This window comes from Macrosteles quadrilineatus, unplaced genomic scaffold (assembly GCF_028750875.1).
Source record: "Macrosteles quadrilineatus isolate MER2022 unplaced genomic scaffold, UCM_ALF_1.0 Scaffold_3__2_contigs__length_128488019, whole genome shotgun sequence".
NCBI classification, from domain to species: Eukaryota; Metazoa; Arthropoda; class Insecta; order Hemiptera; family Cicadellidae; genus Macrosteles; species Macrosteles quadrilineatus.
Window position 1 is genome coordinate 80733761 of NW_026542596.1, and position 27215 is coordinate 80760975.

Consider the following 27215-nt stretch of genomic DNA (forward strand, 5'->3'; position numbering starts at 1 on the left):
TTTTATATGAGTACAAATAAATCAAACCATTTTCATTTGTATGCCAATGCATTGTAATATAATAATAGCATTAGTAAATAAAGGTCTGATTTATTGTTTAAAAATACTTATATCTAAAAAAAAGGCTTGATATACAACAAAACAGCTAAAATTCCAGCAACCAAAATAGCCTTCAACATAATAATACAGCATAAAAAGTTAAACAATTTAAAACCATTTACCAGTTTCTTTTGTATGTAAATGTGTTATAATATAATTTCAACAATAGCAATAGTTTCAAACTCTAGGTATTACCAGCACGGCACTGTCGGGGGCATGACGATGTTCAAAGTGATGCGCCTTCTATCACTTACATGTTTGTCTAGCTTCTAAAAAAAATATTTATAGCATAAAATTTATATATTAAAATTCTACATAAACTACTGTTTAATACAATATAAATATAATTTAATTTATACCACTGTATAATTATTAATTAAGGAAAATATAAAAAGGTTACTCAAAGCAAACATGAAAAAGTAAGTAAGCGAGGATTTTTTTTATTTTTCGGTCAGAGAAAAACTTTCAGTGGAAGAAGTATAGATGATTAGATGTTCCTCAATTTTTGTTTCTAACATTTTTTCATAAGACTTTTAGTTTGTCATCGCTGGGGATCAGAAGTAACCTATGGGTCGGGAGCGCGTCCGAGTTCACGTGCCGAGAGCTGGGTTTTTAAAAAAAGTGGTCAAAAAAAGCTCTTCATTTCCAGGCTTGTTTTTTCAGTATTAATAACATTTTTTAACCAAAAATGCCCCCATATAGCCTCTAAAACGCCAAAAATAGGGTAAAACCATCATATTTTACCTATTTTGGGTGTTTTTTCACCAAAAAAATTCAAAAGTCCTAGGTCCAAAAACGCCGAAAGTGGGGTCATATTCTGGTATTACCTCTACTGCAATTAAAGAGATAACTTCCTTTAAGGCTTCGCCCCCCTTAAGTTCAGTGTATTTCTAGAGCCTATTTTGAAAAAGATCCAGTTATACCATTGACTAGTCAAAGGTTATAATGACCAACTGTACTTGTAACGGTTTAAATGAGAATTGTAATTTAACAGATGAATCTTCAGTTGAATGTTTAACACAGTCATATTTTAAACAAGAGACTAAACTGTTTATGAAAATGTATTTAAAATACTGTACTACTTTTTGGCTACTTTTTTATAGTTGTAACCTGATTAAGGTAGGTAAAATCACTCATTATAGTGTAGTTCTAAAATCAACAGATGTATTGTAAATTATTAGTTCTATCATTTACTATTGGATACTGAAGTTGTATTAATAGTCAAAGGTTCTGTTCTATTTACCTATTAACTAAACCGTAACTGGACCCAGCTGTTCCTGATCATTGGGCTTTAAATAATGATCCTGGCTAATGAAACAGCTGATCATAGTCAGTAACAATGCTACACAGATCATCTCACATCATTCTACACTCATCCTTCACTCATATTTGGGTTAAAATACGCACCTAGGTGGCGTCCCCATCTCAATGATTAATAATTGATAATTGAAACAAACATAATCTTGAAAAGGTAGTTGACTGGATTCATTTTGATTCAGAAACAAGCTTGGTGCCATATTAAACTGCGCAATTTTCGCACGGGCTCCCTAGTTTGATTCTTCAGATCATATCCTGTTGTATCACATTTCCCTATGTTCCAGACAACCCATCGTACTTCACAGTGCCTGGGGGCGGCAAGTTCTCACTGCTGAGACGTCGCGGCCTGGGGGCGGGCACCGGTGGCGGCACCTCGCCTCCAGTGTCCCCTACCTCGGTGTTCCCCAGCCGTCGTCACTCTCGCACCCTCCTGCGGTCCGTCAGTGCACAGAGTGACGCCTCCCTTCTGGTCCTGGGCAACCCGAGACTCTGTGACCTCGCCCCCGCACACCGCCCCTCCGCCGCCTCCGCCGAGCACCTGCAGGTACGTGCTATATATAACTCATAAGATATTTTTTCACAAAATATTCTCTATGTAAGATTTGATAGTTTGTTTTTAGGGCATGGAGAAAGTTCTTCAACAAGTCCAATAATTGTATTCCTCCTAAGTATGTATGACATGTGATATATGCTCCACGAGTCGTCAAAAGTATTTCAGTTACTCTATTCATACCCAGATAACAGCAGCCTTTATAATACACTCCCAGTGTAAACCAAATGTAAAGACGAACTAAACATACCTGACAAGCGTTCTTTACAAAATTTGAATCATATAAACAAAAGAAATAGGAAGTCACTACTTTCAGCAAATGCTCAACAATAATTGTCTTATAGGAAGAGAATGTAGAGGTGTGCCAGACAGCTCTAAAGGTGCTCTAAAGGTTCTAAGACGATTTATTTCTGTAGGAAGATGAAGAAGATGTGTACCTAAGAGGAGCAGACAGCTACAAGTTCTATAATGGCTTTAAGACGATTTCATCCTGTAGAGGTGTTCCCAGTGGCAGTCAGATACAAGTGCTCTAAAGGTTCTAAGACGATTTTGTGTTGTAGGGTGATGAGGAAGATATTTTCCTTGTAGCAGTTAGATACACGTGTTCTAAAGGTTCTAAGACGATTTTGTTCTGTAGGGTGATGAAGAAGAGATGTTCCTAGTAGCAGTCAGATACAAATTCTCTGAAGGTTCTAAGATAATTTTGTCCTCTAGGGTGAAGAGAAAGAGATGTTCCTAGCAGCAGTCAGATACAAGTGCTCTAAAGGTTCTAGGAAGATTTCGTCCTATAGGAAGATGAGGAAGAGGTATACTTAGGAGAAGCATACAGCTATACATGCTTGAAGTTTCTTAGATGATTTCGTCCTGCAGGAAGAAAGGGCGAGTTTTTCCTAGTAGTAGACAGCTACAAGTTCTCTCAAGGTTCTAAGATGATTTTAATCTGTATGGAGACGAGGGACATGTTTTTAGGAGCAGATAGTCACAATTCCTCTAAAGGTTCTTACGTGTTTTCGCCCTGTAGTAAGAGGCGTACCTAGTAGCATGCAGCTACACGTTCTCTTAAGGGTTTTAAGATGATTTTCCCTTGCAGGTAGACGAGGGGGGTTTTCCTAGTAGTAGGCAGCTACAGTTGCCCTAAATATTATATTATTATTTTGTTCTGTAGGAAGACGAAGGAGAAGTTTTCCTAGTAGTAGGCAGCTACAATTTCTCTAAAGATTATAATATTATTTTGTTTTGCAGGAAGACGAAGGAGAAGTGTTCCTAACGACGGACGGCGACGCTCGCTACTACAACCTGTCCGCGGCCTCCAGGAGGGAGGGTCGACGTCGTCACAGCTTCGGGGAGTTCCTGCGACCCTCCTCGTCCACGACCCCCCAGGCGTCAGCGGCACCCGCGACGACCGAGGCGAAAAAGTGCCACTCCAGCAGGAAGCGGTGTGACAAGTGCTCAGATAAAGGTAGGACCAAACCTCTGGATTGCTTTTATAGTGCATGTATCGTTCAACTCTGACAAGTCTTGAAATGAAATGAAATGAAATGAAAAATGTCTTTATTTAAGAGGCGAAGTTAGGACTAGCAAGTCCTCTCTACCACTTAACCTCTTCTTCTATATGTTACATGAGGCACAACAATACTGTAGGTACTGCAGTGTGTTTATCCTTGAATACGCCGTACTAGGAGTTGGACTATGACGATACACACGTGATTTGACAACCCAATGGTACATGCATACATGATGCATTGTATACCTTATATTTAACTCTTTACATACTCCTTATAAAACGAGACGTCAAGACGTTACAATTCGCTTAACCATGGCTTGATGTTCCATTTGTTCTTAATCATGCTCAATTAAAAAAGAAAATGTTTAAAATAATATTATACTGGTAATTCTAGAGTAAGTAATAATAGGAATGGTAATTCTGAATTGAAAAATATCGTACACCTTCAACGAGATTGTAACGGTAACTACTGATTGAAAAATGTCGTTTTTTAATTGGATGCTTCTCCAATACAAACATGGTTCTCCTAATCAGGAACTACACCTCAATTTGGTCTCCACACTCTTCCAGACATGATCACTTCAAAGACATGTTTATTTGCGATTATCGAGATTTGAACCTAGAACTCCAAGATGGACGGAAGTCTCAGGCTCTAACCATTAGACCAGCTTCCACCTCTGCATAGAAAGTGACAGTCCAAATGTTTTCCGGGTTAAGCGAAATATGATGAAAATATTAGTTGTGACCTACTAAAGCCATTTACTTAACATTAGATATTGCATTTGTTGTCATTGCTCATTGGCGAATGAATGATCATCACTGACTTAAACACGTGCCGATTTCAGTTCTGATTGTGGGTTACAAACAATGTCTATAGAAATTTCTCAAGTATGAATATTATTGTAAATACGATTGACAAAATGAGCTAAGTATTTGAAGTTCGGGTTAGAGGGGTCGCCCAGGTGGTACAAGAATACTTGAATGCTGTCTTAAACTAGCCATCAAATTTAGCTTTAATATATATGCAAATTATTACAATTATAAAAAACCTTGCCATTCATACACAAACTTTGTCTATAAAGGATTCCCACATTTATTTCCCCTCAACCTCTTAGCGCCTTGATAGTGCATAGGAATCACGGATGTTTAACATGCAAGATGCAGCAATCGCATCATTTCTCCAACAATAGATCTCAAAGTTCCCAATCGCAATGTTTACATCTCGGTTCCCACTATTCTGAATCACTGGCCGCTGCGGATTTCTTCATAACCGCGCCACGCTATTTCCAAGTTGCCCCCGTTAAAGTAGTTCTTCCCTCCCACACTCACCGCTTCTGCTTAGCGTTACTCGCTATTGTTTCATCTGACTCATTCATTCACCGCAGCCATGTCTATTTCTGTCCCATCGTTTTCGTCCTAGACTCCGCCAGATGGCTGGATCATTTATCGTTCGCACGCTAAATCGCGCCATGACCGTTCTAGAATACATGAAACGTCTGTTGTCCGATCTCGGACGAGATGTTGTGGACGGTTGTTAACCTCAGTAGTGTGGCGAAGTGATATAAGCACCGTTGGTCTTTTGTTGTTCTTTAGACCGAAATCAATTCGAATGAGTGATGGAAGTTTCGATGAGATTAGAATAGACGAATATGCTTGAAAGCTGGGCTGAAAATACAAGTAATTGATGGACCAAAGTACAATGTCGGACTACCATTACTTTATTTTTTATTATTATCAATTTAGATGGGGACGCCACCTAAATGCGCTTTGAGAGAAGGATGAGTCTAGAATGGAGGGAGATGTTCTGTGTAGCTTTGTTACTGACTAAGATCAGCTGTTTTATCGGGATAATTTAGTTAGTTATAGCCGATCAGGGACAGCTTCGAACCATCAAAATTCTCAGGAATGAACCGGCGACCTTTTGATTGTTATGTGAACACCTTAACCATTCAGCTACCCAGCTGGTTACATAATCATACAAGGGCGGTCATTCTGGGGGTGGGGAGAGGGGTCACGGGGTGTCTGGGTCCCAAGTAAAGAAGGGTAGTCCGTGGGTACCCCGAAAAAATGAAATCATCGACGTGCTCGAATGAGCGATTTTTAAGTTATATTAAGACATACAAAATTAAATTGACCTAGGTTAACGTGTACAAGCTTCCCGGTTTATTTCAAGGTTCAAGAAATTTAAAAAGAATAAACTTGAATAATTTGAAGTTTTTGCATTATTGAGACTCGTGGAATTGATCAGTAACAGACGTCGCTAACCCGGCAGAGTTTAAGTCCAGACTGCAGGTGGTCAGTACAGTAGGTACGTCCGTTATCTTATCACCTCAAGTTGCGTTCCTGCTTATCATACTTCCCTTCTCCAGTACCATTAACAATAACGAACTAAAATCTTGTTTAGTTTTAACTCAGCGCCTTTGACTAATAGGATGATTTAGATCATAAAAATATATTCTTTAAGATGAATCACAATGTTACAAGTTTTTATGCTGGTTTACTAAATATTAGAAATGTTGCCACTTACCCATCGCCACAGAAAGAAATAGAGACTGATACATTACCAAACTAAGGTATTTTTGTTTAGAGTATTTACCTGGATTAATTTGGAATCCTATGTAGATGATCTTGATGAGTTGTTCTATGACAGTTTGCTCAGAAGACAAGGGAGTTGAAAGATGATTCTTGTTGCTTGTCTAGAAGAAAAAAAAAACACTCTTAAGTGAGGAGTATGTTTTATCAATTAGTATTAGAGCTGCTATTGCTCGGACTAGTCATCATTAAGAATACTATCTGTTTTTATCCCGTTTCACTTCATAAGTATTAATAACCCCAAATATTAATTGACTATTAAACTATTAACTAGTGATCGTCCTGTGGTCGAAATTCGACCAAAAATATAATGTACAGACTTCTCTATTTTCTCCCCACACTGTAAATAAAACATGTGATTGGAATTTCTTCCATTTCTTTTGATTTTCTGTTTACATTTTGTTGTTATTTCGTCACCATCATGGCAACCCATATGGTCCATGTTAATTTTTTGAAGTTTTCAAATTAATTTTTTGTGCTTATTTGTTAGCCTATATTAACTTTTAAAGGCATTCTGCACATCTACAGGAAAATATCTTTCCAACAGTATGCGTAGATTTTCCCTGCGATGCACACGAGCTGAGAAAAAAAACAAATAATCACATCTGATTTAAAAAAAGGTATTAAATTGAAAGAATAACAAAAATAAGTACAGCTGAAGTATTTTTAACATTAGGTACGGTATATGGAAAGTTCGCTTTAGAAAGGAATTATTATGAAATTAAAGGACAATTTATGAAATAATGGAGTTTTGCGCAAGGTTTCTCGTCATGACGAAGTATAAGGTTAATGGAGGTGTCATTCTTATTGCCAAGTTCAATTTTACTTGTCTTTAGGAATACAATACATGAGTTGATTTTGGTTTCACCCATTTACTTACTATTGATGGATTTTTAAAAAATTACACTACTATGAGATGTAAAAATACATTCCATAGATTTTTACTGATCGATTATCTGTTAAGTTTTAACTTTTTAACATTTTTATTTCTGCCTAGAAATGTCCTGAAACACCAAAGCTAACAAAATAAACATGGAAACCTACCTGTTGTAGGGTTGTGTCCAAAGTTTCCTTTTAATTCTTCTGACTCAATTCAGAGTGATCAGACCTTTATAAATCTGCAGCCATGTAGAAATAAATACTTTGTTAGCGGAGTGTGAACTGTGTGAGTCGCCTCGTCTGACACCTAGAACATTTCTGGTCCACACACAAGGAGTGAACAAACTACTATTCTGAGGTGTAATGGGTCTCGAAGTATGTTGACCAGGCTCGTAAGCGGGTAACTCCTTCACCCAACTTTGTGTCACGGTGACAGATGTCACAGGGAGGGATACAGGGAGGTTGCAAGGTGGTCTGAACACTACGGGTCAAGTCAAGCGAGTCACAAAATTAAATGTGAAGAAAATCAGAGAATATTCATAGAGTAGCTTCAGAAGTTATCAGGGATATGAAATGATTACATTAAAAACGTTTAGGCTTTGTCAGATGAAGTAACCACATGGGACAGGGCCGACAAGTCACAAGTTTCCAATGAGTCCTATAAAAGACTCTAAGAGGAAACCGGCAAAATGTCCTTTGGACCACCCTGGTGTAGTTTGTGTGTATGTCGAGTGTTTAGAAGATGTTTGAACAGTTGCTAAAAGGTAGCTAACATGGCTTGCAATGTACGTCTCCTCCCAAACAATCTGAAACACAAGATAAAAAGAAACATGAGAGTATTGGTTTTAATAAGATAACACTAGGCACTTATTTCAAAGTGTTATGCCAGTTCAATATGCTGGTGTTGTACCTAACTAGTATGATTAAGGATTTACAAATATTTGTAGGCTAAGTATTTCCTTACAAATAAGGAATTGTATAACGTAATTTCTGCCACTTGCATAAGCTAAATACTTGCTGTAAAAAAAGGTAAAGTTGTTGTGAAAAGGATAGTTTCAATGAAAACACGTGTTAAATTACAAATTTAAACGTGATAAATGTGCTTTTAATAGGTTGATTCGTAATATTTGACGTACCGGAACTGAAAAATGTGTGAGAAATATAGTTATTTACATTGTCTCTCTTTTTATTGCTCCTTCATAGGATTTCGTGCCATCGAACAACCAAAAGCAGTAATATTTTGTACTTCATTATTTTGTTTTATCTTCGATAAAATATAAGATTTAAAAAATATTTTCTTAAAATAGAGATCCTAGATTCAAATTTGACAACCATCAAATATATCCCGGTGTAATTTGAATAAATCTTGATGGGTGTAATCTTGTATTGTCAATTATTGAGATGGGGACGCCACCTATGTGCATATTTTACCCCAAATACAGTAGTTTAAAGTTAGTGTTCCTGTGTTTGCAGTTATTTAAATTCTGACTACTATTATCTTGTAAGGTTAAACCTCATAAACAACTTGCAGGCAATGTCATGTTTATTTCTCGAACATATTTAAAGCTCGTCCTTACTTGGTTATTGATTGTGAAAAAAGTATTTTAAGCACAAACAAAACATGAGGACCATCCTAATCAATATAAAAATGACATTTACACTTTAAACAGCTAGTAAATGATTTTCGAAATTGTTATTTTATGTTAGGCACATTAGTTTTAAAACAACGAAGTAATAATAGGTATAAATAATTAAACAGACTTACCTTGGTTGTATTGGTATTCTTTCATCAGAGACACTGAGCTACTTAAAAACTAGTTAGAAAGTATTAAAAACTTGTAACATTGTGTTAATTTAATTCAACAAGATTTTCATTTTGGGAATCTATAAATCAGTAGGTTATAATTTTGTTTCTATTAGCAACACGTTTCTCATCGGATCTCAGTAAAATCATTGACTATTGAATACTGAAGCTTAACTATAGCTGCCCATTCAAAATAAAATCTGCCAATTAAAAGTATAGGCTAAAGTATTTTTATTTTATTTTATGTAAACATACAACAAATACAACATATGGTTTTCCAAAATAAATCAAAATTATTCAGCTAAGTGTATAAACAATTTCACTCAATATTTTTGATTCAATATAACAATAGACATCTTCTGATCTTACTTATATATAGTAGTTTTCAAAATGTATTCATTGGACTTTTGAAATACAGTACTAACTACATTCCTTCATGTAATTTTTAAAGGTGTTTATGTTTGCAAGTTTATTGGTTTTTAGAGCTTGGAACTATGAAGTCATGAAACAACCAATAGTATTCAATAATAAACCTAAAATGGATTAAAAGGTAATTGTTTTTCCTTATGTATCAATTTGACGTTTCGTACATTTTTTTAATTACATCTCAGCTTATATAAAGGATTTCCTATCTAATCAGAAAAAAAAAACATTTGAAATCAAACTTATGGCTAATCAAACTAACTTACTGTCATAGAAATGGGATAAGTTTTAACAAAGCTAAGGTAGACATTCGATTAAGATAGCCTACTATTAATTATGTGCAAAATTATCTACATTTTCTCATAACTAATTCATGCAAAGCCAAGGATACGATAAAACTCATCTACGTGTTTCTAATTTACAGTTTTACTCTTCAATTTCTTATTATATTACTCACGATACAGAGAGCTTGTGACTAGTTTGAAGTTAATTTCAAAAATGAATTTTGTTGCTAGGTAACTTATTTTTATGATTCTTTGTTCAAAAGTTATCAGTTTCTGCTATGTTTTGTTGTAACCAAGGTGAATTATAAAATGTTAAACAAAGTAGGCCTACTTTGTTGATCGCAAGGACCCCCCCTGGGACCGTCCATGTAATCGTTGTTAAAACGCGATACTGATTCTTCTAAAAGGGGTATACTTTTTAAATAATCTCAAGAAAACATAGTACAAAAAGAACTTCAATTTTAATCAGACATAACTATTCAAGACCATTTCTAACAATCAATCAAAAGGAAAACACTAATTGCAAAATGTAAACAAATAAAACATCTGATGAATTAAATTAACATATAAATAATCATCTAGAGACAGTCATTTTCAACATACTCCCACCTTTTGAGTCTTAAAGTTTTCATTATTTAAAGACTCAAAACACATATTATCATATTAAAAGTTCAGTCTTTTTGGTAACTTAATTTGTTTTCCTCGTTTTCTAAATTTAACTTTATTTACAACTTTCCATTTGAACTTTCTTTATCTTGCACTTCTTCTACCTCTTTTTCGTTTTTTTTACAGACTTTTTCAATTCATATCCAAAAGCGTCTTCATCACATTCACAAATCTTATTATTTTCAGATTCCATCTTGACAGTTACAGTATCCTCTATATTAGGAATGTCTACACTACACTTGTCAGAAATAGGTGTTAACAAAGATGTTACAGTCATTACACTTGATTTACACGTCACTCCTTTTACATTTACTTTCCCCATTAACACCCAACCAAGTAAGGTTTCCATTGCAACTAAATCATTTGTCAAAACATGACGTTTCCCTGTAAACAACTTTCCACCAATATCAGATCCAATCAAAACTTCAATTGGCCCTTCTACAGTGTCAGAAACATTGATACCAAAATACTGTAATTCGTTTATCCAAGGGTCCGCTTTGATTGTTGAAACATCATTACACATCACATCTTGATCCAACACTTCAAAGATGCAATAGTAAGCATTACACAAATCACTTAACCTTACTTTATAACAATTGTGTTTTACAGCATTTGTTACTGATCCACCAAACAATGCCTGATTAAGGGTTTCTTTTCCAAATGATACATACCCCATTTCTTCTGCAGTTTTCTTCAAAATGTAGGACCTTTGAGAACCAGAGTCAAAAATGACACGTGCTGCTCGTTCTTTATTACCTCCTCTAATATTCACACGTACAGTTTGTAAAAATGCTTCAGAGTGTGCATTATTAGCTAAATTACTTTCACAAAATACTAAAGTGTTATCATTAACATAATTTACATTAGATTTATCTTGAGACTTGTTACACATTACTGTTGCATGTCGACCATTGCAAAGAGGACAGTTTAATCGAACATGACACTTCTTACTGACATGACCATACTTTGTGCAACGATAACAACATCTGTTACTTGACAATAGGTTTACCTTTTCTAAATGTGTCAGATTACTACAATTCTTACAATTTTCTGTCAAATGTTTTTCACAAAAAAAAAAACACATTTCATAGGGGTTTTATCGACCTTTTGGTTGACAAGACCGGTTGCAGTTAGTATTGATTCCGTTTCGTCACTAAAGAATGGTTTGGATGACTTACCCAATTGTCTCTTCGAGTCCCCAAAACCTGAGGTAGCAAGTGAAATTCGTTCCTCATTTGCCACTTCAATTCGCAGAAACTTCAAAAGCGCATCGAGTCTATTCTTCAAATCAGCTTCTGGATCAAAGTCGGAATGACGTCGCCACGCCCTTAAAAGATCCTCTGGCAAACACGACTCAACTAATGGGTAAAGAATAGCCGCACATTTATCAGTAGTTACTCATAATGTGTCAAGAGCTCTGATTTGACATTCTAATTTGTCAAATAAGGTCGAAATCACTACCTTTTGACTTAAGTTATTGAGTAGCAACTTTAAAAGTTCTCTAACATCTCTTCTATCAAAAGATCATCCCTTCCAAAACGACTTTTTAAACTCTGAATAGCATCTCTATAATTCTCTGATGTAGCAGGATAGCTATCTACAATTTGTCTCGCTTTAGAATTTGGAATAGTGGCCTGAACTAAATAGTGGAACTTATCAACATCATCAATAGAGGGATCTTCATCTATCCTCTTAAAAATTCCCCAAAAAGGAAGCCATTCTTTAAGATTCCCACTAAATTGTACTAGTTCAATCTTGGGAAGTCTAAGCTTAGTCTTTAAATTTGAACTTCCACTCTTAGCTGAATTACTACTGACAAAATCATAATCTCTAGACTCATTCAACTTACTTTGTACCAAAACATTTACTTGATTGTAGGTTTCCAAATAACTATAAGCTTTAGACACTTCTTCTTCAAGAATTGCTTCACTTTCCTCAAATTGAAATAAATGGTCAGATATCTTTGTGTCTAAATTCTTTAACTCTTCATAAATGATACTTACAGTTTGAAACCTACCTTTCAATTCATCTAAGTGAACCGTTTCCTGTGTAAGTTCATCCTTTATGGTTCACTAGTCTTGAAAAGTTTGCCCTAACTACAGTTCTATGTTTCTTGTTCTTATTAAATTCCCTAACATCAGTTTCACTCATCATACTGTCCTGTCACGGTCGCCAAATGTTAAAACGCGATACTGATTCTTCTAAAAGGGGTATACTTTTTAAATAATCTCAAGAAAACATAGTACAAAAAGAACTTCAATTTTAATCAGACATAACTATTCAAGACCATTTCTAACAATCAATCAAAAGGAAAACACTAATTGCAAAATGTAAACAAATAAAACATCTGATGAATTAAATTAACATATAAATAATCATCTAGAGACAGTCATTTTCAACAATCGTAGATGATACTTCATACACAGCATAAAATACAGTACTACAAATAAATATCCTTTATTATAAAACATATCTTATATGAAGTAAAAATTGAAAGATTTTGATTTTTTTACTCATTGAGATAGATTCCCTAAACGATATTTTAATTTTTCGTTGTACTAAATAGACACAGAATATTGCTGGTGTACAAGCTCTCCGTGTTAACTTTGTTAGCTAGTTCATCTTTACTCAACACTATCACATTTAAATAATTTGTAATTGAACATAAAAATTACATTAAATACACAACCACACTAATCGCTTTAAACTACCCTAAGTAAAACACTGCACTGCCATTCTCATCTCTTACCCTCAAAATCACATCCCACGGGAGAAATGTCCCAAAATCTGGAAAGAAGGGTGAAAGATGAAACTAGGGGTATTAACTATTACGGAGGCGTCCCCACACCCTTAGGCTAGTCTATGGGGTAGTCTGTTTTTTGTAGAGTCATTGTGAAGGACCTCTTTCATTCAGGACTAGGACACTCCCAAGACCCAACAGGTGGCGTACACTTGTTCTGCATTATATTTTTACAGGACATCCTTGTACCTGTGTGAAATCTGAAGGCTTCTGTCAATGAATTGGTTGTCAAAGAAGGGCGAGATTATTTTGCTAGTCGTCATAAATCTATTTATAGTTCTGGCACTACATTTGTCATTTATACAAATGTTCGTTCAAGGAGAAGATGGATGTATCATGTGTTTTGGCGATTGTTTGACGTAACGTAAGTGGTATGATGGATTGTGTAAGTATCATGACCAACATACCTACAGCTATACACAACACATTTTGGTGAACATTGATACAAAATACTTGTATTTTAAGCTGTTTCTTTGATAAATGTTTACTTTTAGTGGTGAGACCAGATTTAAAAAATTTCAAGTGACCGAATCCAAGTAACAAATCAACAAATCCAAGTGACCGAATCTAAGTTACCGAATTCAAGTGAAATCCAAGTGACCGAATCCAAGTGACCAAATCCAAGTTTACGCTGACGGGATAAGCTAATCGGCGGTTTGAACAACCGAACAACGGACCAAATTTCATAACATTCGTCATAAAACATAAATAGCTAATATTTTTTAATTACAGTTAAACTTCCTGCAGTTTTTTTATGTAAAGGCATGTTAAAGCAAAGCTTCGTTTACGCCAGAGCTTAAAAGTGTGCAAACGCTGTTAACAACTATATTTTTTGCTGCATCATTGAATTTTGAATTTAATTTAGTCCTTATATATTTTATAGTTCACAGGCGTGAATATTCCCAAAAGACGAAACGCTTCAATCTGTTGTTGTTTCAGTAATTGTTTGAGAGGCCCGTGCTACAGTACAATCAAGGCACTATGAGCAGGCCATGTGCTCTGTAGGGGTGCGGTGATGTTTACCGTGTGTTATATATAGCGGCAGGTGCGTGATATGGCGGCCATGTGAGCTCTTATCTCACCCTCGAGGGTTTGTGCCCTGTGGGCGAAGAAAAATGCCAAAACCATCTCATAAAACCTGAAATTATATTACAAAACAATAGCAAAAATTGAATACTATGCGTACAGTACGTATTGACTATTTTACGGGGTTCGATAAAATATAAATACTTAAGCTGAAGCAATAGTATATATAGGGTGTCCCACGAAAGGGTTTAAATGTTTGATTTTATATTACGTGCCCATTCATGCACCGAACTTTTTTAAACTTAACGCAGTTTACAAAGTAGGTTCTAAAAATATTCTGGAAAAATCTCAACTCCCTAACCTTAGTATAAACAAAATGGTGGCATATTGAAAAATTACCAATTTGCTTCCTATAAAAACTATTTTCATGATTTATTATCTGATTTGTTTACTACGTTATTTCGCAAATCCTGTCAAGCAATTACTAAATGGCAGCCTTCATGGCCGTTGGATTGGTCGTGGAAATGATTTATTTAGATTGGCCACCCCGATCACCTGATTTAACTGTTTGCGACATCTTTTTATGGGGTTTCTTGAAGGAACAAGTTTATACCCATAGCTTCAATAATGATGAGGAACTAAAACGATCAATAGAAGAGGAACTTCTCCGGATAGCACAGGGTTTTTTGCAAGAGCTTACGAATAATTTGTTACGCGCTGTTATCAGTGTGTTGCTGTGTATGGGTAACAGTTTGAATAATTTTGGACATTAAGGTTTTTGATTAGGCAATGTTCTAGTTTTTTTTTTTTATTTAAGTCATATTGCCCTGGAAGGTACCAATAAAAATATTTTATAAAACCAAAAATACCTTCTTTAATGTTTTTAAAGCATCGTTTTTCAATATGCCGCCATTTTGTTTCTACTAAGGTTAGGGAGTTGAAATTTTACCAGAATATTTTTATATCCTACTTCTTAAACTGTGTAAAGTTTAAAAAAGTTCGATGCATGAATGGGTAATATAAAATCAAACGTTTAAACCCCTTCGTGGGACACCCTATATATTGTAAAAAACAAAATGAATGGTCCTTTAGGTGCACTAACATGCTCATATCAGTTATTCAAACACAGTTAATGGCCCATGAATCACTTACGTGAATACGGTACAATGCATGTAATCAAATTGTCGATGCTGGACACTACAGAGTTATCTCATTGTGGTTTTTTTCTGTCCAACCTTCACATCCTAGGACGCTAGGTTCCAGCCCGGAACTGTTTTACATTACTTCAGGCTAGTCCTAGAGAGTTGTGGCATTATCACATCGATAAAATCCATTGGTGATTGGCGGAATTTGAACCTGGCCCCTCGGGCTCTGGAGCAACGAGCTCTACCACTAGACCAGCTCGCCCCCCTTAATCGTGGATTAGTTTGATGTTTTGTGTCAGTTTTGAATCATCGTGTGTATCTGTTGTGTTTTTGGATACCTAGGATATTTTTGTTAATAGGTTGAATGTTGCTAATGTGTTGGATGTTGCTAATATGTGTGATGTTGCTAATATGTTGGATGTTGCTAATATGTTGGATGTTGCTAATATGTTGGATGTTGCTAAAATTTAGGGTGTTGCTAACATGTATGATGTTGCTAATATGTTGGATGTTGCTAATATGTATGATGTTGCTAATATGTAGGATGTTGCTAATACATGTGTCTACTCTCCACGAGCTTCACTATCTACGTCACGACCCACGAGTTGTTGATCTGTATTTGTCATTGTTCAACATTGAACATGTAACGTGATTGCGTCAATGTTCGGTCAGTTTATGTAAACATGTAGCTGTCGCGTATGTAAACTGTCAGACAATCCGCGGTCGCACGTCAAACAGATTGACACTGTGTAAACGCTGTCTTCCAACCGTGACGCCATCGATCTGTTTGACCATTGTGCATCAGATTATTTCAAAGAGATAATTTTCATCTGTACTTGCAGTGTGGTGAGATTGTTATGAGTGGTACCCATTCTTATTTGTGCTAGGTATATTTTTTGTGTAGAACCATTGACTACAAAATCGCATCAGTATTTCAAAATAAATTATTTAGTGGTTATCTTTTGTTGGTAAGCATCAATAATTGCTTGCATGGCATCTGAAACCGAATCGATTTCGCTTGGAATTGAACCTGTGACCTTCAGATTTAAAGGCTGAGCTTTGTTACTTATTGGCTACTCAGAAAGTTTGTTTTGTTTACACTTTCAAGTTGTTCATATTCCACTCTGTTACCCAGCTGACTTAAATAGATTGTTTTGTCAAAGTCGTACAAAGGGCCTAATTGATCTATGGCGATGCTTTTGAATATGGACAAAAAATTTATATTTGTAATAATAAATAGCTGTTTTTCATGTAACTTCTTCGAAAAACTTTTCAAAACTGAGGTTTCATAATTCTAATCCAACTCATGGGTAAAGCTACCAGTAAATAAAGGTAAAACGAGCGGAGATAGCTCTATGGGCGGGAAGGGTGGTAATTTCTGTAATGTTGGGTAAATTAATGTGCGTATGGCGTGAGATGGGATAGGGAGCCCCTGCTAGGGGACTGTTATAATGAGATAGAACCTTGCTGCTATCCATTCTACACTCAGGGCGGACTGTATAGATACAATATTATATTAGCCTCGTTGTTGTTTCGCACGTACACTTGGTGGAAATTTCGGGACGACAATACCTAATTCACTATTTTTAGGGTAAAATTATGGGTTACCTCCCGCTATCTCCGCGTCCCGCCACCTCCGTGTCCCGCCACCTCCGAATATAATCCTCGGTTACTACATGCGTTAAGACTTTCCGTCCTAACCTAACCTAACCTAACCTAACTTAACCTAACCTAACCTAACCCACGGGTTAAATTTTCATTAAATCTTCCATCCACGGGGCTTTGCAGCCGTGGATGCAATGACAGCTACCAACGCAGGCAATGACGGTATTATAAGAGTCACTCAAGAATTCGGAGGTGGCGGGACAGATTTGGGTTCGGAGGTGGCGGAACGCGGAGACAGCGGGAGCACACGAGTTTATGTTGGGAGACATCACAGAGTATCTATTGAGTCACTAGGTGGTCTAGGTACCCACCTGTGGTGACAGGAACAAAGCACACATGACGTAATTATTTTGTGGGTCCCGCAAGGCTATAGCATCGCCTATAGCATACAACACTATAGCACTTTAGCATCGCCGGGATACGAGTACAACCAATAAAATGCATGTATTTCCTTGCAACATATCTCAGTAAAGTAAATAATCGTAGGTTCAAGGTCATATTATTGACTTTAGATAGTGAAGAAGAATTACAAAATCGTCCACACTATTGAGGTTGATGGGAACATAAAGACGTGATATTTTAAAATAAGTTTTCATTTCAGTTTAGCATTGTTAAAGTGTTGTGTAAATTGAAAACTAGATAACAGCACAGTTTATAAATTAAAACATTGAATACTGCACAAAAATGACATTGAATTCTACAAATTAATCATCTTTTTGGAAAACCTGAAGCTTGTTGTGAATTGTATTGGGGGAGTATGTTTTATCTATGATTGTATTTTGAGTGCAGTGCGCCGATTCACTTTTACACTTTTACTTTAGGATTGATTTTATAGTACGTATTTTACTCTGGGGTAGTAATGATTGTTTACTTCTGAAATACGAAAGACATCGTCGGAATACATAACATCTACTGACACACTGCCGCATTTAGAACATACACAAAAGATTTTACATTTTATGACGATAAGTCTACTTGACGTATCCTTAGTCAATGAGAGTATACAACATTTAATGATAATCATTGAACAATCTGAAGTAGTGGTAGGAAGCAGTGAAACGTCATAAAACACTACGTATAGCCTGAATAGTACCATGTTTTATGTTCTATATGTTTGTTTATTCGAGTGATTCTCAGAAATTATAAAATTAAATAATGAAGAATTATGTGTGTTAATTGAAGAAGTATGAAGAGAGAAAATGAATAAGCCATACTAACCAGAAGAACCAGAAAAGAATATTAATTTTTAAAATTATTAATTGTTTTACAAATATTAGCTGTTGTCAGTATTGTTTATAAGAGGAAAAAATATTAACAGCTGATCTTCAGCTGTTCAGTTGTCAGTATTGTTTATAAGAGGCAAAAATATTAACAGCTGATCTTTGTAAACAAATTAATAATGTTGTACAAATATCCTGGTTATACTTGTTAACATGGCTTATTCATTTTCCCTCTTAATTCTTCATTAATTACACCCAAACAGTCTATTATTGGTCCAATAGACATCAATCAGGCTGCCAACTGATGTAACAACTGACATTAGTATGGTAGGTACCATTAGGAATTACCATTGAACTGCCTTGAGATATATTTTTTATTTGGATACTTGTGGAAGGTGTTAAGATCAGAAGGACCGGTCATAAAAATCCGTACTTTGTAGAAAGCTATAGTTCTAAATAAGCTCCGATTCTTCACGCGGTTTAAGTTAGACATTTACGATCTACAGGCTACAAATTCTGTAAGTGGAAGTTTATGTATCCAAAATGAGAACATGGTTCCTGTTTTGTTTCACGTCTGGAATTTGTTATAAAATAACAAAATCTTTTCCATGTGAGATTTTTAAGCGATTACGGTTTACAAGAAAACTGTCTTAACCCTAGGCTACGTATCTATGTGGACCTTTATTAGGTCACACAAAAACCGAGTAATATATGTTATAACTGATTGAAAAAAAATTACACTCACAAAATTTTAATTTTGTGTTATAAAAATTTACACCATACTATGAAACAGTACTAACATGAGAGCGCCAACAGCTTTCATCTACAATTAAAGTTAAGCGGTTCCCTTGAAAAAACTTAAAAAATTCAATGGCTCGAAAAAATACAGTGCAAGTAACAATTTAACAAACAAACCCACGCTAACCCCTGAGCATTGAACGTTTCTGATTTACGATACAGGTAAAATACAGTTGTTAGCAATCTGACACATTCTTTCTCTCATTAGCTTGTCAACAACCCTTATCATGGGAAGTGGTGGGGGTACCTATGATATTTTATGGTGAAAATCACAAAGGTTTCAATTTCCTTTGAACCGTAATTTTGACCAAATCTCTGTACTGTTTTGTTAAAAGGTAAAAGGACCACAATTTACTATATTTTAATCAAAATCGTTTGGGCTGGAAATCCATTTATCAACTTAATTTTTCCGTTATTTTATGGATTTTGATGGGAAAATCACAATCACTATAAAATCAACATTTCAAAAAATTAAAAAAACGCCTCGAGATACCTTAGACAAAATCGTACCACAGGTACAGTCGTCGCTCTCTATACTCATCTGTACTCATCCATTGTTTATCTTACTTGTATTTTAGATTCTATCTTGACTATCCTGAATGTACAAAAGTTCATTGCCCCCAGCCCAGATTGGAGCCTCAAGAAGGTGACTTCCGCAGTGTTATTAAATTAAAATCAATTCAAGCCCCCTCGGCATCTTCTGCTGCATCAAATCATCTAAGTGGTTTAGTCATTGTTGTTGTTCAGCTATTACCGAATTACCCACAGATTCTGTCTAAATTAGTATTTTTAGTATATGCTCCATAAAAAGACTTTTGATTACTAGTAATCGAGTTATAGAACTCAAGTTAATGTCTGATGGTAATAGAGTGCACATAAATCAATCTAATACTGTTTAGGACCATTGGTTATTGGTTAGTGATCTTAATGCTGTCTTCGCTTAGGTTGTGTATAGCTTTGACTTGTAGTAAACAAATCCTCGGTTGCCAATGATTGATAAGAAACGGGGGTTAGCCATCAGATATTACATTTTGTTAAACGCCGAAATTCGACCTGGACACCCTCTTAGTCCCACTGGAGTCCAAAACTCCAACGTTATTTTATGGCGTAATTAGTTTTGAAGTATTTACACACATACACACAGAAATATAGCATACCCAGCACATATGCAACAATTGTAAGAATAAACAGGAAAGTACGAACATGTTCAACGAAAAATAATTAATATCTGGACACTTTGTTTGCAACAATTAAAATACAATATATGGGTTGATGGATGAAAATGTGTTTCAATATGTCCTATAGATATTCCTTTGTACTTTTACAACATTCAAAGATATTGGGCTGAAACGAACCGAAATTATGACACTAAATAAATATATCTATTTGTTCTCATATATCAAGGGTATTCTCAAGTACGTCAACTAGTTCCGATTTGGATATTAACATGTGACGTAGCTACTAGATGCAACGAAAATCTTCGATTTTCAACGTTGACTTCTAGGTATCTCTAGACAAGGGCTCCATGTGTAGTCCAGATGACCCCCCTCCCTTCCCCTCGACATCCCTCTCCGGACTTCCGGTGGGACATCTCGCGGGTTTCTGGAAACCAGCTCATTAAAGAGTACATTAATTACCCTGACTGCTACCAGTAAGCGTGCCTCCCTTTTCACCACTAATATTTCAAATTCTGTCGATTTTCATCCGTATTTTCCACAATGTATCTAAAACAATCAGAATCTATTGTTCATCTTCATGTGAGTACTACCATAGACAAATATAATTAAATAAAGACCGACAGCAGTGCTGCGGTTAGCATAAGCTCTGGCGTCTACCACTTGGAGCACCAGTTAAGGCAGTTAAGGCGCACGCGCAAGAACTTAAGCTAACCGCAGCACTGCTGTTGCTCTCTGTATTTAATTCTATTTGTCTATGGTACTACAATATTAAGATGGCAAACTATGTGAAGTAATACAATATTTTTTCACTGTCGGTGAAAGTTCATGTTTGCAGTCATGCAGGTGGAGGTTAATTTAATATACACGCACAATTATATTGCTATGGAACGATTGTATTTTCCAGCGACCAGTACATTTGGTCCAGTGTCGTAGGTGTTGTTTGGTCCAGTACAATTGCTTCTTAAATTAAGAGTCTTCGGAAGCTAGTACTGGTGGGCATCCCATCTCTGGATATAGATCTGTTTATCTCAATATTAACATGGTTGAATCGTCCTTAGCTTGTGCTACTACTGAAGACTTATTTACTTTTTAATATTTTTAGACTGATATACTTAGAAAAATAAAAGATAAGAATAAGTTTCTCTTCTAGTTTTTAATAATTTTTAATATTTTGTCCGGAATTTGGAGACGGTATTTTACTACACGTGACTCAATTGCAAGTGGGTTTAATTCTAAAATTAAATACATCTTAAACATTTGAGTCGGCTGGAATATCTACATCACGGTGTATGTATAGTAAAAGCTCAAATTAACTATTATAGCTACAAGCAGCATACCACACGAGCCAAACTCATTCCAGAAAGGAGGGAAAATTTTTTACTGGAGATCGACTAATTTTGTGCTCCGAGCTAATTTTAGTGGTTATATTGGTAACAGTGTGACGCCCCCGCCGGAAGCTGAGTTTCTCGATGTGTACTTCCTCTCACTTCCTGTCAAACAACAAATATGCCGTCTTGTTGTACGTGATGACAACATTGTCAGACGTTGTAGACAAATTGAGATCCACCCTTCCGCACAAGACTTAACCTGTCACCTTCGCCGGTATGGAACAGGAAGTTTAGACTTGGGATTGTTTTATGTTTGTTTTATTCTCGAACTGTCGGACGTAATAAATATTGGGTAACTAAATTAGCCCTAGTCGCCCAGACTCGTGCCGATCTTAATGCAGACTTCATAACAAAATAGAAGAAGTTACTTAATAACATTGTGAGTTGTATCCTTTTATCTATGGTTGTACGTTTGCGTCTATAAACAACCATAACCAGCTGTTATGGATCATTGGGCTTTTGACAGATGGTCCTGACCAAAGAAACAGCTGATCAGTCTGTAACAAATCTGTCATCTCAGTCATCCAACAATCATCCATCCTTAAATCATATTCGCTAAAATTAAGTTACGCTTCATGTTGTGTCGGCGTCGCAGAATAACTAAAATAGCGCAATAACTAAATGTGACAAGCTTCTGGTGAAAACAGTTTGATCGGAAACTCATTCCTACTTTCCTTTGAGTTATATCCGTCGGATGAAATTTAATATGCCTAATTTCATGCACTTCACACTCAGACTTCATTTGTAGAAATTGCATGTAAGGAACCGCCTATTTTCTAGTACAAAAACATCATTCTTACCTGCTTTCCCCCTTTCAATGGCGTGAATTTCACTATTTATCAATTTCACTATGTTATCCAACGATAAAGAGTACATATATACTTATTTAATACGCAAGCAGGTTTTTTGTGACAATTACTCCACCGAATCTACTGAACCGATTGACATGTTTGGAGAAGAAATATAAATAATATATATTTTTTTAAATTTATAATCCTTATTATGTACAACCTAATGCGGCTCTGAGTAAGCTATTTGTAGAAAACACTAAAAAACAAAAGATTAGCTTTTGAAAAATGATAAGATATTTACAAGAAATGTTGATTAGGCCTTTATTATCGATTTGTTATGTGCATCTTGAGTATTTCCATAATCTTTGAGTCGAATCTTTTAAAGTCATCAGAAATTATGACTGTTATTCGTTTTAAAATAAGCCTGTAATACTTAGCAATTGCTCGAATTCGAGCAACAGGTAGACTACACTTGTAGTAAGTAATTCCAGAAAGTCTATTTAACACCATTTCGGAAATGAGCGAGGGTTGAAAATTCACTTTTTTGCCCATGTGATGAACTATATTTTTCGTCATCTAGCAACATTTAAGTCAGAAAACGAAAACACTGTTCATGTAAAGATAACCTCTCAAAACAACTTCCAGCTTGTTTTAATTTCTGCTAATGTAAGTATGTTTATGCTAATGTAATTTAAGCTGTTTAGTAAGTGATTCAATCATTTCGTCTGTTACGACACAGAAAACATACTACTATGTTACAATTGTGTGTTACATTATACCATTGACTGCCTTATTATACGTATTACATTATTACATTATGTAGTACATTATACGATCGGTATGTCGAAAACAATCGAAACGTACTTTTTAAAAAAATGAAATTGCTGAAGTTTACAACAGCTGAATTTTACTCCCTAGGGCCTAACGAGGTGTTTTACTCCCTAGACTCTATAGTGTAAAATAGCTACTTTAGACCAACATGTATAAAAACAGATGTTTTTGTTGCAGTACGACGAAAAAGGGCTTTAAAGAGAATTGTTCAGCCTGCAACGAAATATATGACGTAATAACAAGCTGATTGAGTCCTTGGCAGAGATTGTACTGTGAGATGCGGGACTGAATGGACACTGATTGTGATTGCCGAGGACCATTGTACAATATACAGTATCAGGGGGCTGCAGGGGGGGGGAGGATAGGGGCCCTCTGTCTACCTCCCGCTGTAACTCAATACATTGAGTCAGTGCAAGGAGTTAAGTGGCTTGTTAGGTCTCCATTATTGTGGAAACGTCTAGTTTTGATAAAAACCCTTTTTCAGGAGAAAAAATTACATCGGACTTTTGAGTTCCGATATAATGGCGTAGATACCTGTAGAGTTTGAAAATTACAAACATCGAATGTCTTAAATTACGTCATATTGTATCTGAATTAAGGTTAAAGATAACATGAATATGACATGCCTTAAATTTTCAAAACTAGTTGGTTATAAAGAAATAATTAGAAAATATCCCATGTCTGTTTAATTTAAGAAAATAATTAGCCTTTGTAGTGTAGCGAAAAGTAACGTTAAAAAAACGAGTGAAAATTGGTCCATATATATTCTCGAACATTTAAAGTGCTCCATAAATCTCGCACTTCAAACATGGTCTCAAATGTGTAATGACTCACTTTCTACCCTTGTTATGAAATTATACTTTTACATTGAGCCGACATCAGTGCACTCAAACATAAAATCTATCAAGAAACACTTCAAAACAGCTTCAGGTTGTACAATCAGATGAGAACTGTACTTTATTACTGTCAGTGATAATGTTGACGTCACTAGTCTATTGAAAGTCATTGCGCAAAACTGGAATAGTCTGGAAAACAGTTTAAGTGATCGTAGGAGCGCCTCCGAGCAGTGTGGGCAGCAAGTGTCTAATTTGGTGTTTCAAATTTTGACATTGCAAACGTCTACACTGCACATGAGTGAACTGGGCAACATTTGACCGTGGGGCCGAGGTGTAATGGTGTATGAGCCGACATCTAACACGTACACGGTGAACACGTACAGGGTATTCATAGTCTTTAACTATCGATTTTGATCAATCATTGATATGGGGACGCCACTAGGTGCGTATTTTAACCCAAATATGAGTAAAGGTTGAGTGTAGAATGGTGTGAGATGATCTGTGTAGCTTTGTTACTGACAAAAATCAGCTGTTTCATTAGCCAGGATTATTTATATCCCCAATGATCAGGATCAGCAGGGTCCAGTTTCGAACTATCAAAAAGCAACTGATTTTTCTCAGGATTGAACCGGCTACCTTTTGTAACACTTCAGCTCAATAAATCCAGTATTAGTCCACAGCTAAGCCCCACATTGGCTATTCATTATTCATAGAAGAATTCATTAAGTGATTCACTATAATTTAAAGTAGAACAACTACACAGTGCACAGACAAGTAAAGCAATAAATAAATAGATTTAATTTCTTTGTCTATGGTAGTTGAATCGAGTCACCACCGACAGAGTGCGCTGAATTAATTGTCTTTAACACCCCAATGTGTTAAACCATAGTGTCCTGCTTCGTAAACTACTTTCCCTGGGAATTGCAGGAAGACCTCTGCACTGGATATTCTCTTATTTAAGAGACCGCCACCTGGTCGTATCACTCAAGCATTTGGGGAATGACAATACTCTACGCACATATAAGTCGGCTCCATCCCCTGCCATGAATGTGGGTGTCCCACAGGGATCAAACCTAGGGCCTCTATTGTTCTTGCTCTATGTTAATGACCTACCTGGCTCCATAACATCTGGGAATGTGTGGCTTTTTGCTGACGATGTATGTCACCTAATCTGTAACTCTGATCGTGTCAGTCTTATTGAAGATACTCAATCTAGTCTAATTGAAATGCAAAATTGGTGTAACGAAAACTGCTTGATCTTGAACTCTGATAAGACAAACCTTATAGAATTTTACAATAGGAAAAAACCTGAACCAGCTCCTCAACTAGTGCTAGATGGGGTTGCACTCACTTCCCGTGAAAAAGTAAAATATCTTGGCCTGCACATAACTGAAAATCTAAAGTGGGATGTACATATTAATTCAATAGCTTCAAGATTAAGATCTGTAATCAATTTAATTACTAGGCTCCAGAAATTGGTCCAGACTGACATTTTGTTAAAAGTTTATTATGGATGTTTTCACAGTATAATATCTTATGGAATAGTATTTTGGGGAGGTAGTACCATGGCCAATAGGATCTTTCTCCTCCAGAAACGAATTATTAGGAGAATGTGTGGTGCTCAACGTCTTGCTCACAGTAGGCCCCTATTCAAGGACCTTGGAATTTTAACCCTCCCATCACTATTTATTTTAGAATCTGCCATCTTGGTGAGAAATAATCCGGACATCTTTTTCACAAACAATCTGGTCCATCAGTACAACACGAGAAGAGCTAATCAAGTACATGTACCCCAAGTTAACTCAACTTTGGCCAGCAAGAGCCCATATTTTAGTAGTGTCAAGATCTACAACTCACTGCCAAGGAACATTATCCAAGAGCAAAATTTCAATAAATTTAAGAAGATGTTAAAAGAATATTTATGTGAAGCGGCCTATTTTAAAGTAGAAGATTTGTTCAATTAGGCCTATTATTGTTTATCTACCCATTTGACGACCACGTCGCAGGAGCGATGCTAGTGGGACATCATCAAGTATCAAGTAAGTATCAAGTAAGTAAGTAATTACTACTGATTCCAGACCATTAAGGTGACGTCAAATCCTAGAAAGAACTGCTTATCGTAAGCTATATAATCTTTAATGTCTAATTAGTACCAAAAAGCAAAGAATACAATCAAATATAACTCTATAAGTGGTTCATTAAAACTACGTTCTATTTGGACAAAAATTGGATACTTCTGGTCCACAGTATATAAATGTGATGTCTACTTCAGTAAGCACAAGTCCACAGTCCTACCATAGCCAAACCAACACAAGTAGACTTTTCATCCCATTGTAAATTTTGAAGCTCGTTTTTCGTGTCTAGTTCATGTCCGGTGAAACTGACTGCTAGTGTCGACAAAATTTTGTTCCTATTATTTTAGGGTTAATTTCATGATCTGGGGTTTATTGTTTGGATTTATAACTAGGAGACGAGTTATTGTTTATGATTAGATAATTTTATTTGGTTAAACGAGGTTTTGAATTACTAAAATAACAAGAAACAAATTGTAAACAAAACACGACCTCTACAGTGCACCGGACAGAACTAACAATAAAACTGGCAACTCGCTTCAGGTGTTCCATAAGGATGAAAAATCAACTAAAAGGAGTATGTTTTATCTAAGGTCCTACATAATTGAGAAATAACTATAAATCCCCACCACAAACAATATATTTAAAATATTGCTATAATAATGTGTTTCTCAATTAAACTCATTAATTTCTGAATATTCATAATTTCATAAAGATCTGTAGTTATCCAAAATTATTTAACTATAGTCAGATCGCCAACGACAATATTTATAAATTTAACTTTGCCTATTGTGCAGTATTTTGTATAAAATAATACTAAATGAATCGACAACAATGGAATAATTTATGCAATCAATTACTCATGAGAGATAGGTTTGCTTGTACATTCTGACCAAATACTGCCTCACTGTAATTGCCATACTGTCCCTACAGTCCAATTACATGTTTAATTATTAACTTTAATACAACTACCATGTTAATGTTAAATAATCGAATTAATTTTTTAAATAATTTTTGAACCAATTCACGTGTTTAATTATTCATCCATACAAATTGCAAGTACTATTAACATTCGATACAGCAAGAAGTCTTTTTATCATATTAAAAAAAAATAAAGCATGTAAGGGCATATGGTTCATTTCCTGTTAACAAATTAGGAGCGTCGGTGTCGACTTAAACGTTTATCCCTCTGTATTAAAACTGTAATATTTAAATCTCAAGCTAATTTTAGCTAATAAAGTTAATTAAAAAAAATAAAACACCAACCAAGCCTCAAGCCATACTTTCGTAAAGATACCTCAAAATTGACTTAGGAGGAAATTCATGGTTTTACCTCTGTTAATAAAT

The 27215-nt window shown here is 35.6% G+C and overlaps 1 protein-coding gene across 1 annotated transcript in view; it reads left to right on the forward strand.

The window, feature by feature from the left end:
* Positions 1-27215, forward strand: part of LOC128989942 (phosphoinositide 3-kinase adapter protein 1-like) — a 95814-nt gene that overhangs the window by 23832 nt on the left and 44767 nt on the right. The window contains exons 3-4 of the mRNA XM_054412107.1: positions 1701-1960; positions 3209-3425. Of these exons, the coding sequence (XP_054268082.1) occupies positions 1701-1960; positions 3209-3425 (477 nt within the window). The remainder of the gene's footprint in view (positions 1-1700; positions 1961-3208; positions 3426-27215) is intronic.